General features: G+C 39.1%; 1 protein-coding gene across 3 annotated transcripts in view; it reads left to right on the top strand.

The window, feature by feature from the left end:
* NUP205 (nucleoporin 205) overlaps window positions 1-13,164 on the top strand; it is an 88,503-nt gene extending 75,339 nt beyond the window's left edge. For 2 of the 3 annotated variants that reach the window (XM_089917354.1, XM_022580382.3), the window contains 5 exons: window positions 1,392-1,558; window positions 3,495-3,618; window positions 4,089-4,217; window positions 4,810-4,883; window positions 5,455-13,164. In XM_089917354.1, the coding sequence (XP_089773480.1) occupies window positions 1,392-1,558; window positions 3,495-3,618; window positions 4,089-4,217; window positions 4,810-4,883; window positions 5,455-5,607 (647 nt within the window). In that variant the 3' untranslated portion in view covers window positions 5,608-13,164. Of the gene's footprint in view, window positions 1-1,391; window positions 1,559-3,494; window positions 3,619-4,088; window positions 4,218-4,809; window positions 4,884-5,454 lie in introns of those variants that run through there. The other variant, XR_002645561.3, reaches the window with a different exon arrangement.
* The last annotated feature ends 1,239 nt before the right edge of the window (window positions 13,165-14,403 follow it).

Below are 14,403 nucleotides of genomic sequence, written 5' to 3'. Positions count from 1 at the left end.
TCTTGTATTATTGTTATCCTCTAGTACATTTATTATTACTTGTGATCGAGGGACCCTTTTCTGTAGCACTTCCACTTCTTTGACTTCATGGTCTTTTCTGCAGAATCTGTTTCCGTAGTTAGATATCTCATGGGCCATCCTCATCTGATGTCTAAGTCTGGTGCCTCTGAATGCTCTAATATTTTCTAGGCTTAAGCAAGTTAGTATATAAGAACTTCTGAAGTGATTTGGAATACTCTCAGCATTAGACCGTCATATTTATGGATAGCTTCCTACCAAGTTGAGGTGACACAAATGTTGTCTGGGGACCGGCATACTTAATTTCACTAGAAGAAGGCTCTCTGTGATGACCTGTATCATAAAGATTGTCATATCTTCACTGAGACTGGTGAAGGAGAATTGGCAAGTCAGATGAGTATAGGATATTTTTTTGGTGGCAGAATCCACTGACAAGGGACTCTTTTCTCTTTTCCCCTCCACATGAAGGTCTATGAGATTGGACTTTGGAGCAAAGTTCAAGGGGGTGGCAGTGAAGGAAGCAAATGTAGATCTCTCCTTCAGTGTTCATGGCAGTTGGGGCCATTAAACAAAGATTATCTCCAAATTAAACCTGAAATTACCAAGGTGTTTCTCAAAGAAATCTCTCAGTGACAAGAGGAAATTGCTTTACTTGCACCACACAAACCATCTCTATCAATAGAATAGGAACATTATTGCTCGCCTTGTTTTTCTTCCCTCTACAAACAGCTTTTCCAACATCACGTTTTTCTTTTATACCTTCATCAGAAAGTCGTCAAGTAAAAGGCAGATCATTTTGTTTTGCTATCCAAATGGAGTTATTGTGGTAGAAGACTCACTAAACTTTAAATTTAATTATCTATTTTTTAACTATTTGTTAGCGTTCTCCTTGTCTCTTTGGAAGAATAACTTTGATCTGGGAACTCAGCAACCAGAAAGATGCAGACTGGAAATGAGTCCATATAAGTAGAGCCACAGGGCGAGGCAGGAGTTACTCACCTGGGGTCAGGAAACTATAAACTGTATTTGTGTGCACGGGGTGTGGGGTGGTGGAGAGACAGGTGTAAAGGTTTATAACTTCTATAGAGTTCTCAAAGAGGTCTTCACCCAGTAAAGGGTAAGCTGTCTCAGTGTCCATCAGCCAGATCTCCTTATTGTCTCAAGGCTCCAGCCTTATGTACCTACCTCATTACAGTAGCTCCTAACCACTCCTTTGAACTGTCAGTGGTATTTAAAAGTAGTCTTGGATTGGTTTTAATAATAGTTTACATGCCCTTAAATTCCTGGGCTTTCCTTTTTTTAAAAAAACAGGTCATTTGAGATTCATATAAAATGGCTATAAGTAGAACATTGTTTTTTATCAACTCTATTAGATACCCAAGCTCCAGTGGTTCCATACTGGCGCCTACCTGGTTTGGGCATTATTGTCTACCTGCTGAAACAGAGCGCTAATGATTTCTTCAGCTATTATGACAGTCATCGACGGAGTGTCAACAAGCTACAGAACGTGGAACAACTTCCCCCAGATGAGATAAAAGAGGTATAAATCTTATAATGAGCGGTAGATACTTTTATTTTTTTAAGAGTTATTTTATTATTTATTTATTTTATTTATTTTTGGCTGCGTCGGGTCTTAGTTGCGGCACTCGGGCTCTTCGTTGTGGTGTGCGGGCCTCTCGCATTGTGGCGTGCAGGCCTTCTCTCTCTAGTTGTGGCTCGTGGGCTCCAGAGCGCCTGGGCTCTGCAGTTTGCGGCATGCAGGCTCCCCAGTTGAGGCTCACGAGCTCACCAGTTTTGGCGTGCGGGCTCAGCTGCCCCGCGGCGTGTGGGATCCTAGTTTCCTGACCAGGGATGGAACCTGCGCCCCCTGCATTGTAAGGCAGATTCTTTACCACTGGACCACCAGGGAAGTCCCAAGCGATGGAGACTTTTGAGAAGCCATTGTTTTTACTGACAAGGACCAGGGGTCTGGTGTCAGACTTGTAGGTAAAGATGATGCGTGCAGTGAGATGAAAGGAATTACAATGACTCAGAGCTCTGTGTGGCTTGAAGAAGAGCTCCTCACCTAAGCAGCACACCTCATGAGCATAGAAACTCTTGACTGAGTGACAGGAAGTTGTACCTGTTCAAGAAAACCACCTGCTATTCAGTAGAAGTTTCGGTAGCTGGCCTTTGCATAAAGAGTTTGGTAATTTATACTCTAAAAATCTGTGCTGAGAAACTTAGGTGCAGATGCTTTTTCAGTTAGAAGTGACTCCTTAGGTAAGATGTCTCTGTTCCTTCAGCATTTTCAGTATCTGTTAAGTGAATTTTTCAGACAAATGAGATGGCGTATCAGACTTGACTGCCTTCTCTCAATGATCCAGAATCATACCCTGGCACTTATTGTAACTAAAGATGCTGAGTTACTGGGCCTGCTCTTTCTTTCCATGTGGCACAGCTGAGCTATAAGGCTTCCCTTGGCCAGTGCTGAAGCTTCGTGGTGTCTTTTGTGGCAGCCTGCATGTTGAGCCATTTTGCCATTCCTGGTTCACACCAGGTTTTCTGAAAAACACCATGTCACTCTTAAGAGTAGTCAGAGCCTACTCCCTTTTACCATTCTTATAATTCTAGGGGACACTTATTGAGAGTTTATGATGTGCCAAGCCATGAGCTACATATTCTACCTGAATACCTTAGGCAGATATTGTTGTGTCTCCCATTTCTCAGATGAGGAAGCTGAGGCACTGAAAGACAGACTAACTTATCCAAAGCCACACAGCTAGCAAGTACAGGTTGAGGCAGGTGTTATTGACTGGGTTCAGGTAACCCCTGAAATTGTGTGGTTTCACCCGGCAGTCCTTCCCCGTCGTGCACAGCTTATGGGTGATGCTAGTACACACAGGAAGAGCTGCAGCATCACGGTAAAGCATGTGACACTCCACCAGTCCCACTGTAGAACACCTGCTGCCAAACCCAGTGTCTGCACGTTAAATTGACCCACTGTGCTTGCAAGTATGCCAGATGGAGAAGGGATCAGGGGAGGTTCTGGTTGATGATCGTGTATTTATTATGCTCTACAAGTCTAATTCACATTTTCTTCAGAAGATACCTGACAGCTGTTATAGAAATTCTCCACACGGCATTGTGACACTTACTGCTTGGAAATCCCACTGTTTTGTTTTGTTTTAATTTGACAAGAAATTCAGGATTGGTTGGCCCCTCAGCAGATTGGAAATGTCTGTTTCAGGGACTGGACTTTCAAAAAGCAGCAGATGAACGTTCATTTGTGAATTCAACTGCTTCTTTGGCTCTCGTTTTTTAAAATTACTAGCTTCCTAATTAGATAATTAACTCTTGTCTGCAAGGATGTTTAAATTTATTTGAATGTTTTTCACAGTACGTATCACAAGTGACTACTTATAGTATATAGATTTTCATTAAATTTTTGTTACAATATATGTCATTCTTAATACTGTGTTTGTTTTTTTTCTTAGTTGTGTCAGTCTGTGATGCCTGCTGGTGTTGATAAAATCTCCACTACCCAGAAATATGTTCTAGCAAGACGCCGTTTGGTGAAGCTGATCAACAATCGAGCTAAACTGCTTTCCCTTTGTTCTTGTATCCTTAATGGAATCATAGTGGGGCTTGAAGGGTGACCTTTAAGAGAATTTTCAAATGTGGGAACTGTTTACTTATTTTCACATTATTTGGGTATCAAAATCATATGGAAAGGGGCATAATTACTGTTAGTTTTTTTCTAGTTAAATGTGTGATATATTTCTAAATTGAAAATATTTTTCTTACCTTTTAGAGTAACTAGTAATCCTCATAATACACACAGACACTTTCTGTCCGGACAGGAGACAAGGACACTGAAGGCTATGCTGGCACAGCAGCCCACAGTTTCCACCTCCTTCCTCTCAGCACATCTTGCTGCTTTCTGGAGAGACCTTACGTCCAGTTTATTAGACTGAGGCTGTGGTAAATCACTGAATGGTGCAGTCTCTTCTTTTCCCTCCTGCTCAGAAACTGTTTTGCAAAATCATGTGATGAGATTGTTTTCCTTTAATCTGAGCTCTCCGATATAGTTATCACAGAGACCTGCCTGTTTATTCTCTGGCGCCATCTGGAGTACTACTTGTTACACTGCACACCCACGGATTCTCAAGACTCCTTATTTGCCTCCAGGACCTTATTTAAAAGCAGAAGGCTACAAGGTAAACTTTATTCTGAAAATTAGTGAACCATAAATGCCTATAGATTTTAGCACCTTAAAACGCTAGTTACATTTAATCTGCTTTTTACTGTTCAGGTTACTGAACAGTAACAGGGTGGACTAGGTAATCAAGAGCTACTTAGTTACTAGGCATAGCTGTGTTTTGTATTTTCCCTTCTGTCCATGGGAAATTGTGTGGAGCACAAGAGCATTGTAGAGGCTGCCTTCAGCTGCTTCTCAGCTTCTTGCAGTTAATGGCTGACCCAGGTCCAGAGTCCTCTGGTCACAAATAATTTTCCAGAAGAATGGGAATGGGTCAGCCTAGGCCATGATTCTTGTTGCTCGAGGGACCTTCTGTGACTGATGAGCGTGTATTGGATCCCTTAGGTGGCAAGAAACAGAAGGAAAGCTTGAGAACCCTGGCCTAGAACAGTGAAATGCTTCCTAGGGGCTTCCATTTACTGAAAGCTGAAATAGAGTTCTCAGTCTTGACCCATGCTTTTCACGGTGCTGTGGTTCATTGTCATCGGGTTCTTCCATTGTGTAGTAGACACACACCTGCAGAGCTGGTTTGACTGTGTCTTTATCTCTAGATTCCTTCGCTTCAGAAAGCAATCTGGATTTTAGAAGTGGGCTGACTATAGTGAGCCAACATGATATAGACCAGGTAAGGTTCTATTCTCATACTCTGTTGTTTTTTTTTTTGAAAGTAAAAAGGGAAAGCCTGGTATATTAGTAAGATAATAGTTTTCAAGTTTGCATCCAAAGACCTGGTTTGAATTCTAGCATAGCCACCTATTAGCTACATGACTCAGAACAATTTACTTAGCTTCTGAGCCTCCATTTCCTCAGCTCAGAAATGGGAATGATAATTCAACCTCTAAGCATTTTGTCAGAATTAAATGAGGCTTCATGTGTGAGACTCGTAGGGTAGTGCCTAGAACATAGTAAGAGTTCAGTAAAGGTAAGCATCATGATCCGGAAACTCCGTATATCAATAGTTATTGCTATTTAAAGCAAATTTTAAGTTTTACGCATTTATACAACAAGGGAAAGAAGGAAAAACATTAGTATCATACCAGTAAATTCTAGGGTGGAAAATGTGAATGTTGAGTTAATTTGGCACATGGGAAAGGACCACATTACAAAAATTCAAAGGTATTTAAAATAGGAAGACATAGAATAAAAGAAATATTTGAGACTACTTAATAATGAAATGTCACCTGCGTTACCTGTAGCTTCAGGCTGATGCCATCAGTGCTTTTGGAGAATCACTACAAAAGAAACTTCTGGACATTGAAGGATTGTATTCAAAAGTTCGATCTCGCTATAGTTTCATACAAGCTCTTGTCAGACGTATCCGAGGCTTGCTGAGGATATCACGGAACTGAGAGCCCGTGCTTATGCTCTTCTGAGGAAGAGAGGAATTGGGGAAAACTGTCTCCTTTTTATAGTTTCTTTCTAAATTATGACCAAAAGATATTTTGCTATTTCTTTCTTTATATATGGACTTCTTTTCTGTAAACTTCTTTGCCTGGTTTCGTCCTCACTAGTAAAAAATAAATAAATACTTTTTAAAAAAACAAATATGTGGTCAGTCTCTTGAAATTTTATCTAGAATATGGTCGATATTATCAGGAATTCAACAAATAATCCTTCCACAGTGATGGTTTTCCCCCAGGGGTATTATTCGGAATGCTAAATTAAAGCCATGGTCTGAAAATTCTAATTTCTTCTCTCTTTGTAGCTACATTACACTTTTTTTTTTTTTTTTTGTGGTACGTGGGCCTCTCACTGTTGTGGCCTCTCCTGTCGCGGAGCACAGGCTACGGACGCGCAGGCTCAGCGGCCATGGCTCACGGGCCCAGCTGCTCCGCGGCATGTGGGATCTTCCCGGACCGGGGCACGAACCCGTGTCCCCTGCATCGGCAGGCGGACTCTCAACCACTGCGCCACCAGGGAAGCCCTACATTACACTTTTTATGATAATGCTTTTTAAAGTCAAGCCATCTCTTTACTAAAATTATTTTTTCTTTTCTGCATGTAAATGATAAAATAATCACTTGCATTTGTTCCTTAAAATATTTGTGGAACTTTTCAAATAAATCATCTGCCTGTATTTCTCATATAGTTAACAGGATGGCTGCAGTTAGAGAAAAAGAATTTACCCGATCACCACTCTGTTTCTTGCCTGATAGTATTTATGTGCATGTGACTACCTCATCTGAAACATTCCTGTTTCCAGCCAAAAATTATTTCAGCCTGATATATAGAAGAGACTGCTGAGAGGGGAAAGAGTCTTGACTCTAAGGTAGTGGCAGAAAATTAACACTTAGTTCTATGGTGTTATGGGGTTTTTACCCTTATAATAAAATTTCCATGGCTTTTTAAGCATTTATAAAAGGCTTTGTCATTGTTATTGTATTTTGAAATTAATCTACTGCCTACCACTTATAAATATCAAGCCTTAGCTGTAAAGCATCCTGTTAATAAATAGCATTCTTAGAGGGATGTGAATGAATAATTAACTGGTCCAAGATATAGTAATACTGGCTGTTGCTCCACTGGTGAGGCATATGGTAAACTTTATCATGTGGAACACAGGCATGAACACAGAAATAATCAACAAGAGCCTGGGGCACAGATTCAAAGCATCTTATAAACCTCTGAAGTGTGAAGCCTTCTGCAGGACAGAGATATTAGCTAATTTGGAATTAGTTAAGATTTGGGATTTACTAAGCTTCTTTATTTTGTTTTCCCATCATTTCTTCCAAAATTACATCAGACTGCGGGTCAAAAGTTAGGGCAGTGGAGAAGTGTGTGCGAGGGAGAAGAAGGAAGGATTGCAGCTGCACGTATGCTACTTTAAAAGACTGACCAGAAATGCTGTTTGTGTAATAAATACGATGGGGAGAGGCTAGCACTCAAGGCACATGCCGCCTGACTCGGCACTGTTTCCTGGGGCGTGGAGAGAGGCTGTTGGATGCAGCATGTGCTCTTCAGCAAAGCAAAGGAGATTGAAAGAGATTTTAGATGGCTTGTTTAAAAATGTTTTAGCATTTAAAGGTAGATTCATCTATTCCTCAACAATAATAAATATAGGATCTTAATATGTTGTTTTTACTGAGTTAATTAGTTTGGTGGAATTAGAAAATCAAAAAGAGGTGAGTACCTTCTTCCTAGTTATTAGTGTTTTAGTTTTGATAAATTAGTGATGTTTAAATATAGCTGTCTGAGCTTTAGCTGAGCTATTTATAAACGCAGTCATACACAATCTAGTCTTTTCTAAGTATTTGTCTCTTGTTTTCCCAACTTATTTTGACAAACTTTGAATCTTCATAGAAGTTGAAAGAAAAGTAATGAACCCATATACCTTTCACCTAGCTTCATCAGTTATCAATATTTTGCACATTTGCTTTATCTCTTTTTTTAATATGTATATATACTGGTTTGCTTCCTTAACTATTTAAAAGTAGGTCATAGACATCATGACACTTTATCACTAAATATTTCAGCAGGTAAGAACAAGGATATTTCCTTCCTAACCACAATACAATTATCACACTTAAAGATGTTTACCTTTTAAAATTATTTTGGCTGTATCTCACAGCTTGTGGGATGTTAGTTCCCTGACCGGGGATTGAACCTGGGCCTTTGGCAGTGAGAGCAAGGAGTCCTAACCACTGGACCACCAGGGAATTCCCAACAATATTTTGTAATGTTTAGTCCATATTCACATTGTCTCAGTTGCCCCGAAAATGTACTTTTAGAACTTTTTTTTAAACCCAGGATTTAATTATCACACGTTACATTTAATTATCTCTTTAGCGTCCTTCATTCTGAAACAGTTCCTCTGTCTTTTGGGGGAGGAGAGGGTCTTTTACAACATTGACTTTTTTTAGCTGTTTTGAAAAGGGTATTTGGTTTTTCTTTATTAGATTCAGGTTAAACATTTTTGTCAGGAATACTGCAATTATTCAGGTGATATGCCTCGGCGTGTCATATCAGGAGGTACGTATCAGTTTGTTCCATTATATTGTTTGATCATTTGGTTATGGTAGTATTCGACAAACCATCTCTATTGTAAAGGTTCTCTGTTTCCCATTGCAATGAGTAATCTGTGGCTTGATATGCTGAGACCATGAATATCTTGTTTCTAAAAAATCTTTCAACCATAGCTTTTGTCATTCATTCCAATTAAATATTTTTATTAAATTGCATACTGTTTCAATCATACAAATAATATAGTCAAGGTAATAAACGCCCATCTGGGTGTTCTGTTCACTCTATCATTTCATACAGCTAATTTTATCAAATCTTAAAACTAATTATATTTGCTATAGATCTTTCTAAAGAAAGAAATATGGGGAATGTAAATTGGTGCAGCCACTATGGAAAACAGTGTGGAATTTCCTTAAAAAACTAAAAATAGAACTATCATATGATCCAGCAGTTCCACTCCTGGGTATATATCCAGAAAAAATGAAAACACTAATTCAAAAAGGTACATGCACCCCAATGGTCATAGAAGCACCATTTACAATAGCCAAGACATGGATGCAACCCAAGTGCCCATCAACAGACAATTGGATTAAGAAGATGTGGTATATATACAATGGAATATTAACCATAGAAAAGAATGAAATACTGCCACTTGCAGCCACATAGGTGGACCTAGAGAATATTATGCTTAGTGAAATGTCAGACAATGAAAGACAAATATATGCTAGCATTTATACGTGGAATCTAAAAAATAATACAAATGAATGTATATGTGAGACAGAAACAGACTCAGATACAGAAGACAAACCTGTGATTACCAAAGGGCAGAGAGAGGGGGAGGGACAAATTAGGGGTATGGGATTAACAGATATTGTACAAACTATATAAAATAGATAAGCAACTAGGATATATGGTTTAGCACAGAAAATCATACCCATTATCTTATAATGACCTATAATGGAATGTAATCTGCAAAACTACTGAATCACATCACTATGCTGTACACCTGAAACTAAGACAGTATTGTAAGTTAGCTATACTTTAATTAAAAAAATATATAGATACAGTTGAGGTTCCTGTGAATTCTCTGATCCCATTCCCCTCCCTCCTTCTCGGAGATAAACATTATCAAGCATTCGTTGTTGTTCTTTCCCATTTATGCTTTATACTTCCACTACATATGTGTATTCATAGGCATTACAAAGTATTGTTTTGCAGGTTGTTAATTTATATATGTGTATCATCAGGTTATTTTTTTTTCTTTTCTTTGGCTGCACTGCATGCGGTGCGGGATCTTAGTTCCCTGACCAGGGATGGAACCTGTGCCCCCTGCACTGGAAGCGTGGAGTCTTGACAACTGGACCGTCTGTGTCATCGTAGTATGTCATCATATTATGAAGCAATTTGCAGGTTGGTTTTTTTGTTTGTTTTGTTTAGCATTGTGTTTTTGATAATCCCTCATGCTCATTTATTATACTTATGGAATTATAGTATTGCATTTTACAAATACCCTAATTTATTCATTCTACTATTGGTGAGCTGGTAGACATTTAAGTTCCCAATATTTTGCTATTACCATCAGTGCTGCAATAATGATTATCATACATATAAGAGGGCTTCTCTGGATTATGCAACTAGAAATGGAAATCCTGAGTTGGAGATTAAATGCTTCAATTTCACTAGACATTGCAATATTTTTCTTAGGGATTGTACCAATTTTCTCCTACCCATAGGGAGAGCTCCTGTTCGTCCACACCATTGATAACACTTCCAGTTGTCATACTTTTTTTAAGAGCAATTTTTTTTTTTTTTTTTGCGGTACGCGTGCCTCTCACTGTTGTGGCCTCTCCCGTTGCGGAGCACAGGCTCCGGACGCGCAGGCTCAGCGGCCATGGCTCACGGGCCCAGCCGCTCCGCGGCATGTGGGATCTTCCCGGACCGGGGCACGATCCCGTGTCCCCTGCATCGGCAGGCGGACTCTCAACCACCGCGCCACCAGGGAAGCCCCAAGAGCAATTTCTGTTTTACAACAAAATTAAGAGGAAGATACAGAGATTTCCCAAATACTCCCTATAGCTACACCTGCATAGTCTCCCCTGTTACCAACATCACTCACCAGGTACATTTTTACCAAGGATGTTCCTACATCCTACACTGACACATCATAATCAGCTGAAGTCCATGGTTTTTATCTTAGGGTTCACTCTTGGTGTTGTACATTCTATGGGTTTGGACAAATGTATAATGACATAATGTCCTTCATTGTAACATCGTACATCGTATTTTCACTACTCTCAAAATCCTCCGCGATTTGCCTGTGCCTAATCATTTCTCCACCCGCCCTGGCAACCAACGACCTTTTTATTGTCTCCATAATGTCATATAGTTACCTTTTGCAGAATGTCATATAGTTGGAATCATATAGTAAGTAGCCTTTTCAGATTAGCTTTTTTCACTTAGTAATGTGCATTTAAGCTTCCTCCATGTCTTTTCGTGGCTTGATAGCTCTTTTTTTTTTTTTCTTTTAAGCACAATAGTATTCCGTTATCTGGATATACCAGTTTACTTATTCATTCACCTACTGAAGGACATCCTGGTTGTTTCCAAGTTTTGGCAATTATGATCCAAGCTGCTGTAAACATCCATGTGCAGGTTTTTGTGTGGACATAAGTTTTCAGCTCCTTTGGGTAAATACCAAGGAGCACGATTGCTGGATCATATGGTAAGAGTATGTTTAGTTTTGTAAGAAACCACTAAACTGTTCCAAAGTGGCTGTACCATTTTGCATTCCCACCAACGGTGTATGAGAGTTCCTGTTGTTCCACATCCTCTCCAGCATTTGGTGCTGCTATCAGTGATCTGGATCTTGGCCATTCTAATTGATGTGTAGTGGTATCTCGTTGTTTTAATTTGCATTTCCCTGATGACATATGATGTGAAACATCTTTTCATATGTTTATTTGCCATCTGTATATCTTCTTCCGTGAGGTGTCTGTAAAGGTCTTTGATCCATTTTAAAATCAGGTTGTTTGTTTTCTTATTGTTGAGTTTTAAAGTTCTTTGTGTATTTTGGATAACAGTCCTGTATCAGATTCATCTTTTGCAAATGTTTTCTCCCAGTTGATGGCTTGTCTTCTATCTCTGTTGATAATGTCTTTTGCAGAGCAGAAGTTTTAAATTTTATTAAAATCTAGCTTATCATTTATTTCGTTCATGGATTGTGTGTTTGGTGTTGTATCGAAAAAGGCACCACTGTACCTAAGATTATGTAGGTTTTCTCCTATGTTATCTTCTAGGAGTTTTATAGTTTTGTGTTATATATGTAGGTCTATGATCCATTTTGATTAATTTTGGTGAAGGGTCTGTGTCTAGATTCATTTTTTGCCTGTGGATGTCAATGATCTAGTTTTACTTTACTTACTTTTTTCCCATGTGGATAATCAGTTTTCTTTTTATGATTCATTGAATAGCCCGTGCTTTCTCACCAATCGGTAATATTGCCTCTGTCATATGCCTCAGATATGTAGGAGTTCTTTATATAAGGAACTAGTCCCTTGTCATAGGTACAAATGATGTTTTTCTTTCTTTCTTCTTTTTCTATTTGCCATACTAACACTTTGCTTTTTTCCACTTATACTGAAGATCCTTCTATATCAACACATATAAAGCCTCTCCCTTTCTTTCTGTCTCTCTCACAGACACACATATACACAGTATTTCAATGTATGTACATAGCATGATTTACTCAGTTACTTATTAACATTTCTTTCTTTTTTTTTTTGCCACGATGAATGTTTTTGAATATACACAAGTTCATGCGATTGCTGAGATAAAGGATATGCTCATTTACACTTCTGATAGTTTTGGCCAAATTGTCCTCCACAGAAGTTTTTAACAATTTGTTTCCGGACTTCCCTGGTACTTCAGCGGTTAAGAATCCGCCTACAATGAAGGGGACACGGGTTTGAGCCATGGTCCTGGAAGATCCCACATGCTGCGGGACAGCTAAGCCCGTGCACCACAACTACTGAGCCTGTGCTCTGGAGCCTGCGAGCCACAACTACTGAAGCCCACACGCCTAGAACATGTGCTGTGCAACAAGAGAAGCCACCGCAATGAGAAGCCCACACACCGCAACGAAGAGTAGCCCCTGCTCGCCGCAACTAGAGAAAGCTCACGTGCAGCAACAAAGACCCAATGCAGCCAAAAAAAACCCACCAATAACAAAAATTTGTATCCCCATTAGTACTGTATGGCTATGCCTGTTTCCCTACTTTTTCCAATACAGTGTATAATCAAGCTTTTTGATTTTTGCTAATCAGGAGAAAAATGACACCTCATTATGGTAGTAATTTACATTTCTCTTAGTGTGAATGTCACTGAGTATCTTTCCATATGTTTGAGCCATTTGTATTTCCTTTTCTATGAGCTGTTCATATCCTTTGACCACATTTTATTGGATTGTTGGTCTCAATGAATTGTGGGAGCTCTTTACATAAAGAAAATTACGCCTTGTCACTTATTTTACAAATAATGTTTTTCTTTCTTTCTCTTTCTTCCTTTCTGCCATACAGAACATTTTTTATTTGTATGTAGTTGATTTTATCAGTCTTTTCTTTTATGGCTTCTGGGTTTTGTACCATGTGGGTCATGTGAAAAACTTTCAAATTTGGAAATTATAAAAGAATTTCTCCCTTTTTAGTGATATTAATTTTTTTTTGTTTTGCTTTGTTTTGTTTAGGTTGTTATTTATCTGTAACTTATTTATGTGTAAAGTGTGAAGTAGGAACCCAACATTATTCTTTCCAGGTGGAAAAATAACAGTGAACCTCATTAGATCAATATCATTTGTTGAATGATCCATGTTATATGTGTTTGATGCTCAGAATCACTGGTATGGAACTGAAAAAGGCAGACTGATCAAGAATTAAAATTTTGAAATGCAAGTATCACAGAATGGCAATGGATATGAAATTTGAGGCTAATTGTCCTTGATTGAAGTTCTGATCTCTTGGGGGTTTAGACCAGATAGAAAAGGGTGAAGCCAGGAGGAAGCTCATAGCTTGTGAGAATATGGAACAGCTGAGAGACTGGACATCTGGCTAAGGTCAAAGAGTTGATAGGATAGAAGGTAGGATTTGGGAATGTAATACTTCACAGGTGGAGCAGGTCCAGGAGGTGACAAAGTGTGGGTTATGAACATGATGGTGGATTGCTGAAGTGGTGTGAGGATCTAAGTCATTAGAGGTAAGGACTCTTTGAACATACAAATGTTCACGGCCTTTGAAGTCACCCATGATGATGATAGCTTGGGACTGAATGGAAGGCTGTTAGATGCCAAACCTTCAGTGAATGGGGGGACTGCCTAAGGAAGTCAATAAGTTAAGGCACTGTGAAGGGGTAGAGGGAAGACATGAATTTTAAAGGAGCTTTTTAAAATATGAGAACATTTAAGTAATAACCTGAAAGTAGTCAAAGAATCCTGCCTTTTCCATGCCTTGTGGTTATTTGGGGTTATGGAGAGAGAGCCTTTGAAAAGGCCTTAGGGGAAAAGCCAGACTTCATTTAAGGCTTTATCTGTAAGAAGGAGACAAGGTTTTATACAAGGAATTTCAATAAATATTGTGTTCACTTTCTGGGCACTAGGAATGGAGTTGTGAACCAAATACAGTCCTCACCCTCATGTAGCTTATAGTCTGGTGTCTTGTAACTCAAAGCATGGTTCACAGACCACTAGTAGCAGCATCTCTTAGGAGCTTAGTAGAAATACCGACTCTCAGGACCCAACTCAGATATGTTGAATTAGATTCTGCAGTTTAACAAGATCCCCAGGTTATCTGAATGCACATTAATTTTGAGAAGCCCTGGTCAAGACTTGACTGACTCAAGTTTTAACCTAGACATATTGGAAAGTAGAGTGTGTTACAGCCATCTACCAGCATCTCCTTCCTCTTGGCAGCCACTTCAGTTCAAAGAGACCCTGTCCCTTCTAGTTACAGTTGATTGGAAAGCAACTGACACCAATCATCATTCCTTTCCCAGGTATCTGAAAATAGTAATGAAAGAGTGATCCAGTCTTTCTATTGGATGGACCATTTAATGAGTAAATTTAAGTAACAGTGGCCATATTCTGGAAAGCAGAAAAAAAACGTAAAGCAAAGAGAGAGAACAATGAGACAGATGTA

This window comes from Delphinapterus leucas, chromosome 9 (genome assembly GCF_059928025.1).
Source record: "Delphinapterus leucas isolate spDelLeu-1000000601 "Yukka" chromosome 9, BTC_Dleu_Yukka2, whole genome shotgun sequence".
NCBI lineage: Eukaryota > Metazoa > Chordata > Mammalia > Artiodactyla > Monodontidae > Delphinapterus > Delphinapterus leucas.
This window is presented reverse-complemented; position numbering and strand designations above follow the sequence as displayed.